At 42.8% G+C, this 21,267-nt stretch overlaps 2 protein-coding genes across 3 annotated transcripts; both read left to right on the forward strand.

The window, feature by feature from the left end:
* Positions 1–591: 591 nt before the first annotated feature.
* dbpb (D site albumin promoter binding protein b) lies at positions 592–8,483 on the forward strand. 2 transcript variants are annotated; one of them, XM_026185776.2, is made up of 5 exons: positions 592–1,668; positions 1,825–2,117; positions 2,820–3,275; positions 6,464–6,723; positions 7,699–8,483. In XM_026185776.2, the coding sequence occupies exons 2-5, from the start codon at positions 1,928–1,930 to the stop codon at positions 7,912–7,914; spliced, it is 1,122 nt and encodes a 373-aa protein (XP_026041561.1). In that variant the 5' UTR covers positions 592–1,668; positions 1,825–1,927; the 3' UTR covers positions 7,915–8,483. The 2 variants fall into 2 exon arrangements, with proteins under 2 accessions (XP_026041561.1, XP_080164477.1); XM_080308351.1 differs by having other exon boundaries at positions 1,238–1,668; positions 1,859–2,117.
* A 2,274-nt stretch (positions 8,484–10,757) lies between these two features.
* ntd5 (ntl-dependent gene 5) lies at positions 10,758–21,248 on the forward strand. The gene is made up of 8 exons (XM_026185777.2): positions 10,758–10,945; positions 11,940–12,074; positions 12,448–12,639; positions 18,704–18,821; positions 19,277–19,353; positions 19,962–20,144; positions 20,331–20,528; positions 20,633–21,248. The coding sequence occupies exons 1-8, from the start codon at positions 10,879–10,881 to the stop codon at positions 20,713–20,715; spliced, it is 1,053 nt and encodes a 350-aa protein (XP_026041562.1). The 5' UTR covers positions 10,758–10,878; the 3' UTR covers positions 20,716–21,248.
* The last annotated feature ends 19 nt before the right edge of the window (positions 21,249–21,267 follow it).

The raw sequence follows: 21,267 nt of genomic DNA on the forward strand, positions 1-21,267 counted from the left end.
ATTCATCCACTCTGATATTTTTTATGTGGGGGTGACACGTGGTTATAATCTTGGGAGAACACAGCTGGACAAGACTGGAGTCTGATAGGTTAATTCGGAAAAATAATCATTAAAAAAAAGGGACTCTCGGGACAGGGCTGAACACAGGGCTGCCTCCTCCTCCTCCAGTGCTCCTGCCTCCAGTTGCATTCACTTATTTATTTTCAGGGCATATTGTTCAAATGCAATTACTCAATGCGTCTTTTGTATGCTGGTCTGTCTGTAATCTATTTACGTCAACTTCTGCATGTCTAACTCTGGAGGAAAAAAATCAAAGGGGATGAATTCCTGCTGCACGCATTGTTTTGCATGTGCTTTTCAACTTGTACAGTAGACAACACAACCCTCGCGCTTTTTTTGTATTTCGAGCTGCTCGGTCTCACGCGGCAGTAGCATGCACCGGGAGGGAATCCGAGCGGGCGGGCTTGTCCGACCTATTTCTGCCCAATCGGCTCCGGCGCAAGGGCGGAGCAGCAGCTCTCCGCGGGCCTATCAGTGCCCGAGCTGTGAGCAGACGGGCCTCGTCTCCGCGTGCCTCATACACGTGAGCCTGAGCTGCTATTGTACGCCGGCAGGCAACGTGCAGAAGCGTTCCTCTCGCCTGAAAAAACGGCGCACTCACGTTTTCCGTGGATTACAAGGAAGCTGGAAAAGTCATGCAGCAGTGCCTGAATATTAGAGAAAGCCAAATTATGCTCCAACGGAGAGCGCGAGCCTAAGCGCCATTAACCCCCAGTTTACAGCACAGTTAGCTGTTTCTCATGGTTTCTTTCCCATCACCATGGTGACGCTGAGACTAATTTACATATTTCCTGCTTCTTGTTTGATTTTTATTTTTTTTACAAAAATAATTGTGGTTGTACCTGTCGGGAAAAACAACACAACCTGCTGCTCCCCTCGAGGTGTGGCACGAGGGGTAGGTGTGTCCTCATAAATAATTTAGGCGAAAATTGAGAGATCTGTTAAAGCCAGGCCCCGCCCCTCTCTCGAGGTGTGACGTCACGTGAACTGCCCGTGTCCATTCCAGCTGAGAGAAAGAGAAACGGGAGGAGGAGGAGTACGTCGCGCGGCCCAAACACAGATCCGAGCCCGTGCGCCCGTGACTGGATCCACCGGATGGAAAAAAAAAAGTACAGACAGAAAGAGGAAACGACCCCCTCCAGCCTCTCCAACCACCCCCTCCCCACCGAGGGACAGCAGAGCGCGACAGCAGAGAAGCAGCAATACAACTTGTCATCTGACCACGTACAGCTCGCGTCGCTGGCTGTTTTTTTTTAATGCTCCTCTTTCTCCACGACAGTTTTGTTTTGACGGAGGAAGTCTCTCTCTGCGATCTTCTTTCATTATTATAAGTATTTCTTTTTAAATTACCGCACCACTAACTCGGGATATCGCTCTTCAAGTTTTTACTGTAATATTTTTTCTTGTGCGTGCAAAGTGTGTGTGCGGAATTTTCACGCCTTTGCAGTTTTATTATGGACAGTATTCCTAATCAGATGGTCTGACTGTCCCTCCCACACTGTTCTCCGAGAATAACAGCTTCATCTACAACATCCAAAGGCAATGGAGTACTTCGAGGAAAATATTTTTGCAGGGAAATAAAGAACTCTTTATATCTACAAGTGAAAGGTAAGAGTTTGCGTGTGTAATTTAAACTTTCTGACATAATGCCATGCCAATGTCATGACTGTAATTACAATATAACAGATGCTCTATTCTGCATAGATAAGTCTCAAAACTACCTTTTTGTATTTGCCCACCACCCCACCCCTCCTGTGCTCACAGCCACAGTCATCCAGCCTGCTTGTCCCATTGGTAGGTACTCCTGTCAGCTCGCCTAGCCCTTTCAAGTGCCCCAGGTGTGTTTCTGCGACCCGTCTGGTCCAGGATGTCCAGGCAACTCTCCCAGCTTCCGACCCCAGACCTCCCAGCTGGGGCAAGCCCACAGTTTGGAAGCTGTACTCAACCTGGAGGCTCCCTGACAGGGGGGCACCTCAACTCTATGGCAGGTCTGAAATCCCTCCTGCAGCACCCCATGAAAGGAGACCAGCGTTTAAAGAACTCATGCGATTCGAAAGGTGAGACCCTTCTGTGAATTTAATTAATAAAAGGTCAAAGTGTTGCTTTATCAGCATAATCTGCCTTCTTCTCTACGCAGTGGAAAAGCATGGATAAATCTTTTCCATCCACTATTACTGTTGTATAAAAATATGTACCACTATTAGTAATTTTTCATATGTAAAGGCCACAAAGGTTTCATGCCCCAGGACATGTGCTCAGGATGACTCCTCAGTGACCATGGCCAGATGAGCTGAATTATAATCCCTGATGCAACTTCAAATTAGGATCTAGATTACACTGGGTGATAACATGCTTTGGTTTAGCTGTAAATCTAAACCCATACAAGCATGCGTTCTGGGTGCGTTTTCTCTGCCAAATGTATCCCTGGCTATTGTGAGATTTGTTCTGGAGTTTGTGTATACGTTATGACAGCAAATCGGTTTTGGCTGTTGGTTAATGCTGCAATTCAGCTACCATCTGGGCCCATCTGTGTTTCTGTGTGTGATTGTATGAGAGATAGGCGGAGAAGGGGATTTTGTAGAAGTGCCATTTAGTTCTGTGCAAATATGAAGAGCTGATTTTTAGCATAAAGCAGGAGAAGCGTGAACTATCCCAAGGCCACCTTCTTGTCCACTGAAACCTGTTAAAGTGACACCAAAAGTAAGCATCGTCATTTTTATATTCCACTAATAAGTCTGCTTTTTATTCCCATCTGGCAGACAAAGACAGACTGGACCTCGATGAGGACTCCTTGGGAGTGTGCCCAATGAGGAATGGAAGTGGAATAGTCAACAGTAATAGCAGTAATGGCTGTGGAGGAGGTGGAAATGGAGGAGGAAACTTCAACCAGTTCCTGGGGCCTCTTTTGTGGGATCGCACTGTGCCTGCGGATGGGGGCCTCTTCCAGCTTCAGTATATGGACTTGGAGGAGTTTCTAACTGAAAATGGAATGGGCAGCATGCACAACAACAATAACAACAACAGCTCCTGTTCAGCCCAGATTCCCTCACAGAGCCCGCAGTCAGCTGTGCCCAACCAGAGCTCCCAGTGCCTACCACCCTCATCCCCACCTGGATCTTCATCCTCACCACCTTCTACCTCTTCTTCTCCATCTCTCATCGGTCTGGAGGTGGCTCAGCCACAGAATCTTCCAGGAGGAACTGACTGCCTGCATGGTGAGTTGACTAATATCGACTAGTTTGTTATGGCCAGTGCAGAGACTGGTTATTATCTAGGGATTGTCAAGATCACCTCACAGCAACAGTCGTGGAAAATGGTTTCCAAGCTTTTCAGAGTTGACAGAGTTTCACCTGCTGCTGGTCGACTAGCAGACCTTTCGGTTTAATAACAATAGTTGTGATGTAAACAGGGTTATGTGGAGTGTGGGCTAATGATTCAGGACTTCAACTGTTCTTGCTTCACAGTGACTATCATGGCAATCAAACATTTCGCTGTCCTGTGGGGTCAAGCTGAGGCCGTGAGATCACATGGTTATGTAAACAAAGTAAGCTTTAAAAAGAAAACAGAGTTTAAAATTTGCACCTTAACCATGAAACCATGACCATTTGGTTGCATGGCTGCAAGGTAAAAACTGATTGGGAGAAAAACAAAAAGCTGAAGAGCAGTGAAGAACTTGAAAAAAAATAGGTAAAGCAAAATAAGGAGTCCTGAGCTATTTGATGAATCAACTTCATAGCTATGACAAGAGAGTTTGGTGTAGTTTGGCATGTGATCTGTGCACTGCAGTGTACAACACAATCAGCATTCACTCCCGGCCAATAATGATTGTGCAGCAGGGTCAAAACAGTACACAGAGAGAGAGAGAGAGAGACAGCAGTGTGTGTGGAGTGTTTGCGGTTGCGTGTCTTTAAATCTCTCCCCACTTCACACGCCACAGCCATGTGCACGCGTCATTACACGTGCAGAGGCTGGGAGTACTGGAGTGAGAGAACTAGAGGCAGGGCCAGCAGACGTGTAGGAGGAGTCCACAGAGGAGAAGGAGGGGGGGGGGGGACAACAGGAAGAGTTTCCCTGTGCCTGCTGGACTTCACACCGAACATATGATCACCAATGAATGACAATAAGTGCACTGATATCAAGAGGGGAGCTTTATACTTTATGGGATCTTGACTGAAGACCTTTAATTCACTCCTTCAGTTACAAAGCACTCGTTCATAAACTCCGATAAGACATTTATACTGCATGATAAAGGCTTGTGCATTTTGATCAATGTCCCTTTGTTTAAAGTCTTATAATTACGTCTAGATGCTATTTGCCTCCTTTTAATGCTAAACTGCAACATCACAAATGTACTCACAAAATATCAGACGGCCTAACGATGAACAATTATTAGGTAACCAAGGAGAATGACCCCTGTTTACCTTCGCAACGGTTTTGGGCTTTCTTGGAATGCTGTTGTACAAGTTCTGGAAAGTGTGAGGGCACATGTCGGGCCATGTAATCAAAAATGAAATCCTGCTGTTATTTAACGGTGGAAACATGTGAACGAAAAATGCACCAAATCTCCTTGGCAAATCTGCGTTCCAGAGCTGCCCGAAAGTCAGAGGTGAGAGGTAGCAGTAAACTGCAGGGTCTTTAGGTTTTCACTCCAACAAAGCACCACAACAGGTGGTGGCACTACCTAGTTCCTGCTGTTGGGTTTAAGCAGCACGACACTCGGTTAACCATATCCACAAGAGCTTTCAGCAATACGTAGATCTGACTGCTGATTGTGCCCCGGTGCATCTATCACTTTAAATAGTTTTATTATAGTACGGAGGCATTGCCAAGGGAGTGTGAGTGAACAGTGTTCACCTGGTGTCAAAATATGGCCTCACATTACCTGTCTATTATATAGCCATTACTCATGCTGTAGGTTCTGTTATACTACAGATCCACAGGTAATATAGTTAGCAGCTGGCAGCACATACAGACCAACAACCTGCTGGCTTGTTTTTTTTATTAAACTACATTAAATATTCATTATATTCACCCTGGGTTTGATATTTGTCCATATTTGGGAGGCTGCAGTGCTGTGTTAAGTAGATACCTTGTTAGGTATCCAGCTAACACATAGAGGAGCTTTGAGTCAAGTTGACATCTCTGTTAAATTGCCTCACTTGCATGTGGACAGGCTTATACATTCACAACAAGGATGATGACTGAGCTGTCTGGATTCACATAGAAGTTTAATGGAGGCTTGTGCTCTTTGAAAGAAAAGCCAGTCGAGTAAGGTGCATTGGCCCTACAGGGGGGTGGGCTGGCACATCACCCTATACCGGCCCCACTTAAAGAAACTGGATTGGAGAGGAGGGAGAACACATTATATAACATTTCCGCTTATAGATTTTTCTATCTGCATTTGTTCTGGTTGTGAGCTTTGGTCCACAAGTACATTTTCAGCAGTTCATGTGATAAAACTTGTCAAGGTTATGCTTTGGGCCAAGAGGTTTTGTGTAGTGGTGATTGTGTGTTATATATTCTTAAAGCCTGTGGACCAGAGGATTCACATCAAGACTGTGGTTATGTTTTTATTTTATCAGTAGCACACTCAGTGGGACATATAAAGAACTAATTTGATGTTAGTTTCCCATTATCGACAGATGCATGATAAATTATACAGATGGGTAAGAAATGAAGAGGAAATCTGCACCCATTTCTGACATGGCACAGCTTTTCTGAGAGGTTACCTTTATCTCATGATGAAGTCTTTCCACCCTGATAAAAAGATAGATAGTACCTCCATCCATAGAGGTTAAAAGATCAGTAATCAGATCTCAACAAAGTGAACACTTGTTTAAAAATAATGAAATGCTTTCCTCCATTACTGACAAAACAAATAAGGGTAAATATTGAAGAAAAAAAAGTTTCCACTCCCCCATTAGTGTATTAAAGATGTGGGTAATCTGTGCCAAGGTGCATTGAAGCTATGTTTTTGGCACAAGATGGCTAAAATCTTACTGAGACAGCTAGCATTGGCTTTCAATTAATTAATTTAGGTATTGCTTTAAACAGCTTGTTGCTTAGTTACATCCACAAATCTGTGCACTAAATATTTGTAGATTACATGATTGAATTATATTGCATATGCTATTGTAGTATACTTTAAACATTACCTTGACTATGAAATCTTTTATCTGCCAGTGAAAGCTCACTGAATACCAGCCAACTCTTGGTTAAGGCCAAAGCAATGTTTGTTTTTATTAACAATGTAGCTCTCTGCTGCCATCTGGTGGTTATCATGGAGTGCTGCATATTGTTTTTTTTATTTTTGTGGCTGATCTGTCAAAAAGTGTCAAAACGTCTTCCACTAAAACTGTCAAAGTGTTTAGTGTACTTAGGTTTATCTTCTTTTTAATTCTAGGGAGTCAAAGGAGAATGAATGACTCCTGTGAGTCACCCTCTTCTTCCTCTTCATCCTCCTGTCCGCCTCTGCTCACACCCACTGGGAATGGGCCAGATGTGATTGGAATATTTGACATGGATTCTTCAGACATGGCTATGTCCAACACGTCGGAAGAGCAGAACTTTGATCCGCGAAGGCACTCCTTCAGCGAGGATGAGCTCAAGCCCCAGCCAATGATCAAGAAGGCACGCAAGATCCTGGTACCCGATAACATGAAGGTGAGGCTGCTGAGGTATTCACAGCATTGATGCAAGTGGCTTACATGCAGTTTATGCCCTGAGACTGAAGTAGTTTGAAAGCAGATAAATAGTAATTAAATCGGTTATTTTAAAAATTTGTATCGAATGATTTTAATGTCATAAAATAGTGAAAATGCCATCTAGATTTACCAGAGATAAAGCCTTGAGAGGCTCAAATGGTTAATACACTGTCCACATTGTTTGAGATTCATTTATCCGATGACTAATGGGGCAATTATCCAGCTATGATCATGGAAAATGATCAGTTGAGGAAAATACTGGCGAGAGCTAAGCTGTTTACCTGATATATTTATTTTTATCAGAAATGAGCACACGCCTGGGTCTGCATTTATATTTTACATTGTTAGCGCTTCAGTTTAATGAAAACAGTGTAAAAGGCAGAACAGTTTCACAATGAGGGCATCCGATAATGGACAAGCAACAAACACAGGAGCTGCAAAATAAAAACAGAGATTACATAAACAAAAAGCCCAGTATAAGTTATAAGATTGATGACTTGTAACTGAGTATAAAGAATCATAAACTGTGCAAATCCTCACTCTGTAGTTTATGGAAGTCCATAAAATATTCTACAGCCAGAAAAAAGACAGCAATTCAGTTTTTAGCAGCTGTGTGTGGCACATGCAGGTTGTTTGCTTACTTTATTTGCTGTCAGACAGTAACCAGTAACCAAATTCTGAGGATGTGGTATGCAAATAAACAACAACGACAAAGAAGTGTCTTTTCATTGCCAAACACCCACATAGCTGTAGAAGTTAAGCTAGAAAAAACACTACACACTTCTTAAGAAACAAATCAGAACACTCACTGATTCTTTTCTTTATACATTTTATACCTAATAATCGTGAAATTCCCCAATAAAAATAAGTGGATTGCATTGGTGGATGCTGAATAATCCATATGTGCTGTTTTTTTTCTTCGGTCCTTTTGTAGGATGAGAAGTACTGGAGCAGGAGGCACAAAAACAATGAAGCGGCAAAGCGCTCCCGGGACGCCCGCCGTCTCAAGGAGAACCAGATATCAGTGCGCGCCGCCTACCTGGAGCGAGAGAATGCCGCCCTCCGACAGGAAGTGGCCGAGATGAGGAAGGAACTGGGCCGGTGTCGTAACATACTTAGTAAATACGAAAACCGTCTCGCTGACCAGTGATGGCAGCGCGGAGAAGAATTAGGACGAGGAGAAATATAAGCTGGATTCAATCTAAGACTCTGAATTTCTGGGGTAACCTGATGGACATAAAGGGGGTCAAGCTGATTATGATTATAATGATGATGATGATGATGTTGATGATGAATGTATAAGACGAGGAGAAGGTTTGTGCATTGAAGCTCAGGTGTCTTGTTTCGTTGAGGTGTCGGCTCTTAAAAGTGGCGGACAGAGAGAATAATTTAACAGATGAAAGATGTGACTTTTAAGAGTTTTGTTATTGGAGAATTGTATATTTTTATAATACTTCAGAAAAATTAGAGGGAGAGCAAATTACAGAATAATTTTGTATATTTTCTACATGATGGGGACACAGAGATGGGGGAAAGCTGCGGTAAATATCTTTTTATCATAGTTGAGTCAGGAGATGCTTAACAGGTTGTCAGCCATCGATGGTTTTGTTTTTGTTTTTTTGTGTTTATAATTATAGCCAGGATGCAGCAGCAGGGTTGAGAAGGCATGTAACAATTGTAATATAGAGAGCAAAATTATCTTAAAGACGTGTAGTTCGACATTTTGTGGATTTTATTCAAGCACTTAATTTGTTTCCTTTTATGTTTCTGTCACTGGGGATGCTTGAGGGAGACAGAATGAGAGACACTATGTATACAGCCCAGCTCTATCCTCTTGGCCAGTCTCGTATATTATTTTCTATTAGAACAACGTCACCCCCCCTTCCCCCTTCTAACAATATTAGCTCTTTTTACCTTGGTTTTAACTTTATGAGACTGGTACATCTTCCTCTAGCCCATATTTCTGTGTATTGCTCTTTTACTTTTTCACTATCCCAGTGGAAGTGCTTTCAATCTGCTCTGGTGTTTTTCGATATTTCCCGAGCCTGTGGAAGCCTGTTGTGATGCCCTGGGTAACTCTGCTCCTCTTCATCCTCTCTTTGAATTGCTCCCCTGTTTCTATATCCGATGTCTCTATTTCTGTCTGCTCCCACTTGCAGGCAGTCCTTTGACAGTTATGTGCAAACTCTTCCCAATGCATTTTGTCTTTGTGACTCTCTTGCACCTGAAAGGTGCACAGAGCAGTTCAATCTCAGTGTTGTAACATATTCTGCAGTAGTAATCAATCGTCCCTGTAAAAACACACGTTGTTACTTTACTGAACACACTTTAATTAGCATTATTACAGGGGTGTGGTGGGGGGAAGGGAGGGGAATTGTTGTGTATATTGGATAGGCCTCTACTATTTTGTGTATTTGATGTATTCCAGGAGATGGGTTGAGTACCCCCATTGAGTGGAATGTGTTAATTTCTCAGATTTCTGGGAGAAATAAAAGCCAAAATGTTGATCCTATGTCGATCCACGAAACTTGTTGCTATTTAGTGCTTTTTCAATCCTGTTATTGCTCCTTCCTTTTTACTGTATCTATGAACTTCTCTGTGTACCCAACAACACCTACACAGGGGCATGGTACACTATGTTATGTTCCCTGGGGGAGGGACGACTAGTAATAGTGTGATTTTAATCCTCCAATGACCATGATGAGTAGTTACCATTACAACTATTATTATTGTTATGATTATTATGATTATCCCTCTTATTGTTGTTGTTCTGTATTATTGAATGTTTTTTTTTTCTTTCTTTGGATGATCTGTTGCACCTTGAAACATCTTTGATCTTCAGTGTTCCTCAGAAAGACTTTTCAAATGGAAAAACAAAACAAAACAACCCCAGTCTCGGCTATTTGCACCTGTCTTCGGACCCACATCTATCCACTTCTTCTACAGAGACTTCTGTTTTCTTTGACCGGGGATTTCACAAACGTGGCTCAGTAACTTGAACATGATGTTCATTCAGACCAACTTGACCTTTCATCATGACCGTTTTCTCACCTGTGCATGGACTGTGCACACTACTGATACGCTCCTTGTTGGTTTATCTGCCTTTATCACCTCATTCAGTGATTGTTTGCTCTCCTAACAGGATTTTAGTCTCCTGTATCTTCACCGATGTGGTTGATAACTCTTATAGTGACTCTTAACTGATCAACTGCCCTGCTGCATCAGTAGTGTCGATGATGCCCAGCCCACCAGTCAGTGCTGGTTGTTTGGATGTAGTATGAGATTTCCTCCCCCCCCCCCAAAAAAAAAAAAACACAAATAAAAGATTGTTCTCATTAATCACTGCGCTGTTTGTGGTTGCTTCCAAGTAATCCAGAATTGAATCAAAGCCCAGTTTTGAAGGCAAGACGACAAAGGTTAAAAATTCAGGTTTTTTTTTACTTAAGCTGATAACCAGACTGTGATACGTGGTGAAATGCACCATGTTGTTTTGATATCCTCCCTGTTTGTTCACATTGTGTACATTCCTTAATTGGCAAAACAGTTCAAATACCAAGTCTTGCCCAACTGAGGCAGTTCTGGTTCCTGTAAATAAATTTAAAGAGTGTTTTATGCATTTTATAATTAAATGCACACTACGTTTAAGAGACTGAGTTAGAGTATATAAGGTAAGATAATGTAAAAAAGTTTATATGATGGGCTATGCGTAAGATAAAGCATTAAAAAAGCCACACTGACCTACTTTGGTGCTCACACACACACACACATATATATTGCATTCAATATATAAAGTCAAATCTATCAGTTTCTTCCTTTTATAGCATTTCCTGTTTGTTAATTCTCTGTGTGGACAGTAGTTATGCATATGTCACCCCCTTTATCTGTTGTCTCAACAGAAATGGGTGAAAGGTCCTTCAGAGTGGAATTTTCCTCACTTTTCTCCTCCTCAACACGAACCAGATGTGTGCTCCTGGGCTGTACCCTCTCTCTCTCCACTTCTCCCTCTCTTTCTCTTTGGACCTCTCCCTCTTTCTCCCCCTCTCCCACCCTTTGTTCCCCCCTTCCTTAAAAATGCTGCATCTGCGTGTCCCTTGCTCATATCCTCGCTCCAAAGATGGACCGTGCACTGCTGCTGCTGTCCATGTGGGCTCTGACTGGAACCGTATCCCTGCAGGATTCAGGTAAGCCCTCCATCACTTTCACCTGGAAGAGCACTGATCCCTGCATACACAGTTAACGCAGCTGGACTGAATGCTCTTTAGTGATGCCATTAGGATTTTCCCTGAAATGCTTCATCTTTCTCTAAGTTGTAGTTTGAAATTTAGGTGAGCACATAGCTCGGATATAGACGTACGCAATTAGTCAGTTGGAAAGTGGCAAATGTTGGTCATAGTGTACTAATTAAGAAACTAAGATTTTATTTTAATGTTTATTTTGTATGTATATTTTGCACGTAGCCTACATCATAAATGTATGGCTTTCTAGTCAGTAGTTAATGATTGCAAAGCTGTTTTGGATCATTGTTTACCTTCACATGAACAGTTCCAAGTCTTCCATAATACTGGCCTGCATTTCATAGTGACTAATTAGTTATATAATATCATAGGTGCTAAATATGTATGCCATGTCTGGAACGATCATGTGCTGCGCATTCATGTTTTTTGTGTGCACATGTGCTTTTGAGCAGAGTGAATACAGCAGCGCACACATTTTCATTCTGAGAATCGAAAAATGGGGCACCGAGTTTGTTTCCCCCACATCCCCTCCCCTTTCCGTCTCAAATGACAAGGTCATGTTGATGTTTATGTACAGTAATTCACTGTGGTTTTTATGATGTATGACTCAGAGTTGCATGAATTGCATTTTAGATAAAGTTTCTCACACAAACACACTCACTTTTCAGTGAAGAACAAGATTGATAGCTGAAAGGCACAGAGCAGCAAAGCCCGCCATCGAAAAACCTCTTCGTTCTGCAACCTGGGTGGCAAGTGTTTGCCCGGCCACCCACACTGAATTTGCTTTCCTTCACAGAGAAAACAGAGCAGAATTGGCAAACAAAATCTCTTTACGACACAGCGTTTGTCTTTTTTTCCCTTTTTTTATGGGGGGCCATGAATGAAATAGGAGTAAACAAAGGGGCAATTACTGTGTAACAGTGTGTGGGTATCACAACAGGGTCATGTCCGGAGAGGCTTGTGGGAGAGGAGGGAAGGAGGATGTGTCCACGACCCTGCAAAGCTGACAGTGACTGTGGCAGCAAACGCCAGTGTCTGTGTGACGGCCAGTGTGGTCTCAGCTGTGTGGCTCCAGGTAACTATTTGTATGCATGTGTGCTGTCAGTTCTCACTTTGAAAAGCATTGTGGGCTCAGCTATTAAAAGGGTGTGTGTGTGTGTGTGTGTGTGTGTGTGCGTGCAAATGCGTACGCATACGCAGCTTTGCCAACATACATCAGTGTGTGTGTGTTTCTTGATGGAAAATAAAATAAAAGCCTTATGCCAGTGCTGAACAGAAGCTTTTTATTATGCTTCTGTGCTGTAAAAGGGAGCACTGTGCGTGTATCCAGACTCATTATACAGCCTCATTTGTGCTCTTTTCATTTGTCTCCTGCACATTCTCTGAATTGTTTTGTTCCCTGCCTCTTGTTTTCTCTCCTCTCTCTGGACCATCTCTTTCATCCTCAGGTCGTACTTGTCCCTGGCCTCTACCCCACAGCGAAAACGCAGAAGCTCGCCTCCTCTCTCCCACTCACTCCTTTTCTGCCCTGCTTGAAGTGCGCTGCAAGCCAGGATTCACATTGCCCAGCGGCATGGATGCCACTATTCGCCGTTGTCAGGGTGACCGACAGTGGAGTGGCGATGAGCCCATCTGCACAGGTAGGTTTGAGGTCACGGGAAAATGTTCTTTGGTTCGGGTTTCTTCCTGACAGGTAGTGGTCAGCTGGAGGTCTATGCAGTGAACACACACAGCTGTTTGTGGGTGTATATGTGAGACGAGAAATCCAGAAACCCCTCTGTGATTTGTGTCAACGTAGACATTACACAACTGGGACCTATTCTCCCCATCACCATAGCAACCAGAGCCTCGGTTATTCAGAGTGGGTCTGAAGATTTTACCATTGAACTGTCGAGAACTTTAAAAAGGAGACAAAAGCTGAATACACAGCTGTGTCTGTGCATGCATACAGTATGTCTTACATGTTTCTTATCTTAAATACAAAGAATATGCATTTCAAAAAATATGTGTGCAAGAACATATACGTGTGCAACATTTAGAGGTAAACAAGTTCAACACAAAGATACACAAGCATGTTTTATTTGTTTTTTAGAAAACAAAAATGTAGAACGTCCCAGAGCATCGCAAGCTGCCTTTTTTACTTCATGGGTCATGTTGAATAATCCCAACATTTGGATTCTTTCGTAAGATTCATAAATGCCACGTTACATGTAAGGGCAAATAATCTGGAATTTATGGACCAACTCAGAAAGTGGAAGAATTACAACTGTTTACTTACTGACATTTGAATTAGTGGCAAAACATAGTGTTACAGAAAAACAGTGTGAGCGAGTCATTAAAGCAGATGAGAAAACACCAGAGAAAGAATTCAAGCTAGATAGAGATAATATTGCTAATCAGCTAGTGAGCCTTCTAGATGGATCATACATTTCTTATCACTCATTAGTTATTGTGTTACTGTGTTAGATGATGGTACAAAACACACCCGCATGTTCTGCAGGGTTCTCTGGCTTCCTCCCACAGTCCAAAGACACACAGTTCGTGGGGTTAGGTTAATGGAAAAACTCTAAATTGCCCAACGTGAGTGCAAATGGTTGTCTGTGTCTATGTGTTAGCCCTGCAACAGACTGGCAACCTGTCTAGGTTGTACCCTGCCTTTTGCCCTAAGACAGCTGGGATAGGCTCCAGCCCCCCACGACCCTGAAAAGGATAAGTGGAAGATAATGGATGGATAAATAAAACTAATGGCAGCCTCTGTAGGAATCTTGCATTTATATAGCCTTCTAAACTAAATCAGAAACACTTAATGTCAAAATATTACATCAGCAATGTTGAACTGCCATGATAGAAATGGAGAAGCACACAACTGCCAACAAAGAAACATTTTATTTTTAATAAAAGAAACATAAAGAAAGAATAAAAACTAGCTATGGTGTATGAAGTCAGTCCTGTTGGGGGTGGAGGCAACATTATTTAGTGCAAGAAAACAAACTAAGGAGCAATTACAACCAAAAACAGCCTCTTACAAAGGAGAGACACAGTAATTGAGCTCTGAGGGCTTTTACAGATCATTGGCACACTGGGCTCAGGTGTTTCCAGTGATGCTAATTGGGAACAAACCACACCTCCTCTCCAGTACCTGCTGGAAGGATCTGCCACACAGAAAGCAGAAAGGTAGGCAGTGTATTTGGTGCTATAAACAGATGATTCCCTGTTTCCTCCGCTGAGATTTATCTTTTATTTATTTTTTTGCCACGCAGAGCTGAGTCAAAATTTAAAGTTATTATCTCAAAAATGTCTATTTCCTCAGTGGTGAGTCAATACGTCACAAATTTGAGATAATAACCTGAAATTTTAACTTATAGATGACAATTTATTTATTACAGTGGCTTCCATAGCAACAGGACTACCATACACAAGAGCTGAGATGAAAATGTGCTCACTATAGCAGACTTGCTTCTTGTCTGCAGCTCATGTGTGTGTTTTTGGAAACTGTGTTTGTAACATTATTTGCTTGTTTCAGTTGTATTTATGCTGCTGCTGAACTAGAGGGCAAGATGCAGTCTACATATGGTCAAAATTATAATGTAAGGCTAGACAAAATAAACCTACCACAAAAACCAACAAGGCAAAAAAGACTAATTACGGCCTGAAAGTGTAATCACGCATAAACACAGGTTCAACTAAAACTTTGCTCATGCTGTGTTTAAAGATATAGGTTGGTACTAGATCTATAATAAACATGTGACCAGCGTATTGGAAACAGAAAGGCATTTATATAGTACTCTTCTGGTCTTACTGACCACTTAAAGCGTTTTAGACTGCAAGCCACATTTAACCATACATTTGAAACCTAACATGCCTGTCTTTGCTCTGTGGGAGGAAGACAGCGTCCTTGGAGGGAACCCACGCAGACACACAGAGAACATGCAAACTCTGCACAGAAAAGCCTCGGGAAGGTTTGAACCCAGAACCTTCTTGTGCTAAGGCGAGCGTGCTAACAACAGAGAAAGAGCGAGAGGGAAGAACAAATGTCAATTCAAAGAGAGCAAGTTCAAAGGCCTTCGATTTGTGTTAATTTACAACCAAAGTGCTTCTCTGCCCCAAGGTAACCGTGTTGTTCGAATCAGGCTTGTGAGCGGCAATGTAAACAGACAACAGACTCCAGAGTTTATAAAAAATACATTGCTTATTCAAATTATTACATATCCAAAGTTAAAACCCAGAAGACAGGGTGTTAAAAAGCAAACCCACTTGAAGACTACTGCACTGCCACTGCAAGCACTGTGGGCTGCAGATATTTTATGTTTCTGTCTCATGAAATATAGAAAAATAAGCGTTGATTCTGAATTGAATTCAAACAAAAGGCATCCTCACTACTTCACCTCTATAAAGTTGCAGCGTGCAACATAAGGTTCTTCTTAGTATCTCCCCAGACCTGATCAGTACTATTGCTTAGGTCAACCTGTCAACGCTCATGATAACAATGTAATTCAGCTTTAAAGGTCTGAGGCCTGTTACATTCATCGCCCACCTGCAGCTACATGCTTTCCTAGAAATCCTCAACCCTGCTGCGTTTCAGTCTCACCCTCAGGATTTTTTCACCAATTCAGAGATGAAATAAGGATACAATTCTCAGCTCGCTCGTAGAGTATCCTCCTTCTGAGAGACAGGCAGAAGGTAGGTGGGTTTAGAGCGTGTGAGAGTGTTTGTATTGTGTGTCCTTTGCATGTGTGTTAGAGTGTGAGCCGAGCTCCTTCGTGCCTGCTGAGAGGCAGTGGGCGGCAGATCACTGTCAAAGTGGCACGGAGCTGCGTGCACGCTGCGCCAGCGAGAGCGAGTGTGAATGCGGGTCTGATGTGAGTGAGGGTGTGCGTTTAACAACACGTAGAGAGGTAGATGTGTGTGTGTGTGTGTGTCCAAGCATTACTCATGCTGGGGACATGCCTTCCTTATGGGGACAAAAATCAAATCAATGCATTTGAAATCAATCTAGTTTAACATATAAATGTGAAGGGTAGAGTAAGGTTGGGTTTAGGTCAGGATTAGGCAAATAGTAGTCATAGTTGAGGTTGAAATAAGTCTCCAGGAAATTAATGTGTCAATGCGCTGTGAAGTCAGATACACGACTGTGTTTGTGTGTGCTTGTGTGTGTGGGCGACAGATTACAGTCTGAAAGCTCTCTTGCTCACGCTGCTCGAGGCCTTTCTGTTCCCAGTTCTCTTCTCCTCTGCTCTTTCTTCTCATCCTCTTTTCCTCTCATCTCTTTCTCCTCTCATCCGCTTCCATCCGAGGCCTCTGATAAGGTCTCTCTCTACAATAGGAGCCAAGGACAAGTGTGCAGCTCTAGGCTTTTCAGCTTGTGTTGTGTGGATATGTCTCTGTGTATATTTTTATTGGAAAAAAACCCCATAGTATAAAGAGGTCTAAAGTATATGGGAACCGTGGTGTACCGTTACATCTTTCATCTCGGTCTAATTGGTGCATATTTAGCGCTGTTTCGTTGAATAAAAAATAAAAAAAAACATCACAGTTTTACAGTTTTTAGAAGATGAATTTGGTATACCTGCTTTATAGCACTTTGGTGCTGCAGCCTGTGTGGGTGGCAGCGGTACAAGGTAGGAGCAGGGCGGTATGTGAAAACAGAACTCTGCTTCGGGCTCTCAACTGCAGCCAAACAGAGTCGTAACTCTCCCTCTCCCATAGGTCCCTTTACATTCTCACATTAACGTTTCTCGGTTTCAGATACCAAGATAGCCCTCGGGCGAGCGCTGTCTCTACCTTTCAAAGCCGTGTTCAGTTTTGAAACCCCGCGCTTGATGCAGCTCAGGTCACTCCAGCCTCTCTCCAAGCACCACTCTTGATATTTATATTTCCACAAGCGTGAGGCACTCAAACATCTAGGAATGAACAATGCCAGGTGTTATACAATCACAGTTAGAGCTGTGAGCTCGGGGACGTGCGGGGCGGCGTTTCACCTGCTCGTCGAACTTTGATTTATTATCTAAGAAGGCCTGTTTCAACTTGAATAAAACAAGACACTGTGTCAAACGCCTCTGTGGGTCACAAACTATATGGAAACCTTGGTTAACACAAGTCAAATGAGATGACATGATGGCTGGTCCTGCTCTCTGTTTTTCTTCCTGTTTCATTTCCTTCAGGTTTTTTCTTGATTTTCTTCACACATGGGACGAGTTTGCATTCAGGGCTTTTTGTCACAGCGGCTCCTTAAGATGCAGATATTTTAACCCAAACTACCATCTTTTCCTAAAACTAGCTATTAGGTCGTCATTGCCCAAAACTAACCAAACTATACTCTGATAGCAAACTCTGATAGTAGATTTTACCTTTCTTATCACATCTATGTCACTCAATCGAGGGCTTTTTTGGGGTCATTGTGAGTCATTATTATCATTCACTTAATATACTTAATGTCTTGGAAACAAATGCATGAGGACATGTATGCTATTGAATGCTTTACTCTTGCAATGACTGCAGTTTTGTGCACTTTTGTGCAGTCTGATCTTTAGATGTTTATATGTACTCCTGCAGTCTGTAATGCCTGTGATTATAGTTAGTTAGCAGATGAATGGAGTAGAGTAGACTGGGTCTTTTCTGCCACTGAAAAATCCTGCAACAACAACACAATAATAATATTAATGTTTTTCCTAAAAAGTGCAATATTTGCCAATGAAGTGTAGTTCAGAGTCAGCGTACCAGTAGATACAGAAAAGAAACTGCATTTGGAGAATGACAAAGGTGACTGTGTGTATTTTGACTTTGTACACTGACTTACCATTTTGTGGTTACATCTTGCTAGTACTGAGCTGGACCCCCTTTAACCTTCAAAGCTGCCTTAATCCTTCGTGGCATAGATTTATCAAGGTGCTGGAAAGATTCCTCAGAGATTTTGGTCCATATTGACGTGACAGCATCCCACTGTTGCTGCAGCAATAAAGGGATGGACATGGTTAGCAACAATACTTTGGTATACTTTGGCATTTAAAGGATATCCCTCTGGAACATCATACCCCCACCACCAGCCCGAACTGCTGATACAAGGCAAGAAATGTTGCGGCAAGAATCGAGACTCATCAGATCAGGCAACATTTTTTTTCCAGTCTTCTACAGTCCAGCGTTGGTGAGCCTGAGTGAACTGAAGGCACAGTTTCCTCTTCTTAGGTAACAGGAGCAGTATATGTTATGGCTGCTGTAGCTCAACGCTGTGCGTTGAGAGAGGCTCTTCTGCATATCTTAGTTGTAACACGTGGTTATTTGAGTTACTGTTGTTCTACTATCAGCTTGAACTATTCTCCTCTGACCGTTGGCATCAACAAGACATTTTCACCCAGAGAACTGGCTACGAGTGGATATTTTCTCTTTTTCAGATCATTCTCTGTAAACTCTAGAGATGGTTATGGTGGAAAATCACAGTAGATCAGCAGTTTCTGAAATAAACAGACCAGATACAGAGTCACTTGAGACACCTTTCATATTCTGATGCTCCATTTCAACTTCAGGAGGTCGACACGATCATGTCTATATGATCAAATGCACTGGCTTACTGCCATGTGATTGGCTGATTACATATTTGCATTATCAAACCGGTGAACTGATGTACCTAATGAAGTGGCCAGTGAGTGTATTTTATAGATAGCATGTTTAACCTGCCATTCACTGCCTCTTGTCTTCTTTGACTATCAGAGTCACCTGAACTTGCTGCTGTCCAGACTTGCCCTCTGCCCGAGGAAGTGACCAACACCTTCAGCATTCAGGGAGACGCTGCTGTAGGAACATCCATCCGCTACAGCTGCCTGTCTGGGTGAGGGCAGGGTTAACGTTGAGTGTGAATGTGCGGGGGTCTCAAAACTTGAAATGCCACAGAGATGGAAATGGAGGAAGTGAGAGAACGGAGACGGAGTGTGAAGAAGAGGGAGGGAGTGAAGGGAAGGCTTGAATACAGCAGAGGTGTGATGAGCAATGAATGGCAGGGAATTCATTTTGATCTCCCAGCTGACGATCTCTCCATTGAGCTAACTAGGTCATTACAGTCTAATCTTGTATTGACTCCCCTTTACGCACTGACTCATCTCACAGGATAAGATGAGCCTGAGTGGATGTGTCAGCCAGAGAACTGTGCACACAAAATTTAGTCACTCTCACAGAGAGACGGTGGAAAAAGGAAACATTTACACCTTTTTCTCCATCACATTTAGTCAGTACTGTACATGTCGCACCACCGTCTGTCTCCATCACTCTTTCCTTTTTCTCCTGCAGGGCGGATATAGTGGGGAGCAGGGAAAATTTCTGCCAGGAGAATCAGACCTGGCAGTATCCTCACCCGATCTGTAAAAGTAAGTGTACAGGGCGTCCTGTGCTGACTAACCATCATGTGTGAACATGCATGTGTGCTACGTTTTCTTCACTCTTAGTGTAACTTCATCCATTTTTTTAGCAGGTTAGCAGAAAATGCTTGGGTAGCGAATGATCAAACTGAGTCTAAATATAACATCAGCTCAGAAATGGTTTGTTTTTCCATCATTTGTAGCATGCATGCATTTCTGAGAGCTGATATTTAAGAAATACTGAATCAGAGAAGCCAGACAGAAACACACAGACACTCTCAGGCATGCATCTTTCAGGAGCTACTGCTCCGTTTTGCAGTGCTTCTCTGCCATCGTGTGGTCAAACCTGGGATTTCATGGCCTGTTTAACAGAAATGGAAAATTCTTTGAGGATAGTTCTCGAATCAGGCCAACGGGAGTACGGCTGGGCCTGTCATTTATTAAAACATGTTAAAGATAAGAGCGAGGTTACTTCAGTGGAGTTTCAAGGTTTTAAACAATGATGGAAAATTGAGCAACTGTGCATTTGTCCTGTGAAATAGTAACTCTGCTCCTGTGTTTTAAATGTCAGCAAACCTTCTGATTAAGTTTACTGATAAACCTGCTTTCTTCAATAGAAGTGTACTGCCAGCCTCCTACAGAGGTGGAGCAGGGCTATGTAGTGGCTGTCCAAAAGACTGAGTATGAAGTGGGCTTTGACATCCACTACCTGTGCAAAAAGAACTTCCTCCTGGATGGACCCCAGATGATCACCTGTCTGTCCAATGGCAGCTGGAGTGCGCCGCCCCCGCACTGTAGAGGTGAGGAACGATCCAATCTAATATCCGGACTATTTAACAAAGCTGAAGTAAAATGTAGAGAGACACCTTTGCATAAAGTCCTAGAAACTCAAATAAATGTGCACCTACACACGGCAATTAATAAACACAGCATTATGTGTCTGATGTTTATATGATACTTTCATACCTTGTTGGTCACCCTCACAGCTCGTTGTCTCATTCCTGCCGAGCGAAGCCGCGTGATGATTGGTGGCGTGAAACGCTGGCCGTTTGATGTTACAGATGCCATGGTTCCCCACGGGGAAAACGTGACGTTCTTCTGCAAACATTCTCGTAAGCAATGCAGCTTCACCGCAACCCAGACCTGCTTTAATGGAAAGCTGCAGACACCAGCCTGCTACCTTGGTAAACCTGCACCAGCCGCCGTGCCCGGTTCTTTGTCACGTGTAACTAACATCTGTAACGCCATGAAGTGTTTCTAATAGTTGTGCAATCTTATCGTTCTTCAGAGCCAACGTGGCTGCAGTATAAACTCTTTCCTCATCGGCTGGTCTCGGAAATTGAAGCATGCGAGCCCGGCGACGTGGAGTAATGACCTGCACGTCTGATCTCGACCCACCCAGCGCTCATGACAGACACTGTGCCACAATTCGAGCACTTCCAAAACACACGCCCTCCGTACACCTCCTCCCTGACCGCTCTGCAGCTTCTCTGTAACCATCAGAGCTACAGTTAGTTAGATGCAGGGACTATTTTTTTGATTTCACAGCTTTTGTGGATCAGCAGCCTAAGATGTCTTTCTTTTGGCCTCACGGGGTTTCACCACTGCTCTCAACTTTCCTCTCTTTGCCCTGAATACTATTCAACTGCAGGCATAACTGTGAAGTAATTCAACCAAATTGTGCCATAGATGCAATCTATATGTAATCATGACTGTGTGTGTGTATAATACAGTAGTACCAGCTATACCCCTGACGATACCTTCATGTAGCCTAATTCATAATGACTCGACTCTGTGATGTTTCACTGTGTGATCTTTTTTCTTCTGTTGAGCCCGACGCATCAAGTCTCAAAGCTTGTAAGTTTTTAACATGAGAGATTTGAAATAAAATATTGTCAAAATGCTTTGCTCTCCAGCTCTTTG

This window comes from Astatotilapia calliptera, chromosome 11 (assembly GCF_964374335.1).
Source record: "Astatotilapia calliptera chromosome 11, fAstCal68.1, whole genome shotgun sequence".
Taxonomy (NCBI): Eukaryota; Metazoa; Chordata; class Actinopteri; order Cichliformes; family Cichlidae; genus Astatotilapia; species Astatotilapia calliptera.

Bases quoted from the DNA above. Each gene is read 5' to 3' on its own strand.
- ntd5 (XM_026185777.2), top strand. From the start codon at position 10,879: ATGGACCGTGCACTGCTGCTGCTGTCCATGTGGGCTCTGACTGGAACC. The intron at 10,946-11,939 runs GTAAGCCCTCCA...GTATCACAACAG, and splicing joins CGTATCCCTGCAGGATTCAG to GGTCATGTCCGGAGAGGCTT. The intron at 20,529-20,632 runs GTAAACCTGCAC...ATCGTTCTTCAG, and splicing joins GACACCAGCCTGCTACCTTG to AGCCAACGTGGCTGCAGTAT.
- dbpb (XM_026185776.2), top strand. From the start codon at position 1,928: ATGTCCAGGCAACTCTCCCAGCTTCCGACCCCAGACCTCCCAGCTGGG. The intron at 3,276-6,463 runs GTGAGTTGACTA...TTTTAATTCTAG, and splicing joins AGGAACTGACTGCCTGCATG to GGAGTCAAAGGAGAATGAAT. The intron at 6,724-7,698 runs GTGAGGCTGCTG...GTCCTTTTGTAG, and splicing joins TGGTACCCGATAACATGAAG to GATGAGAAGTACTGGAGCAG.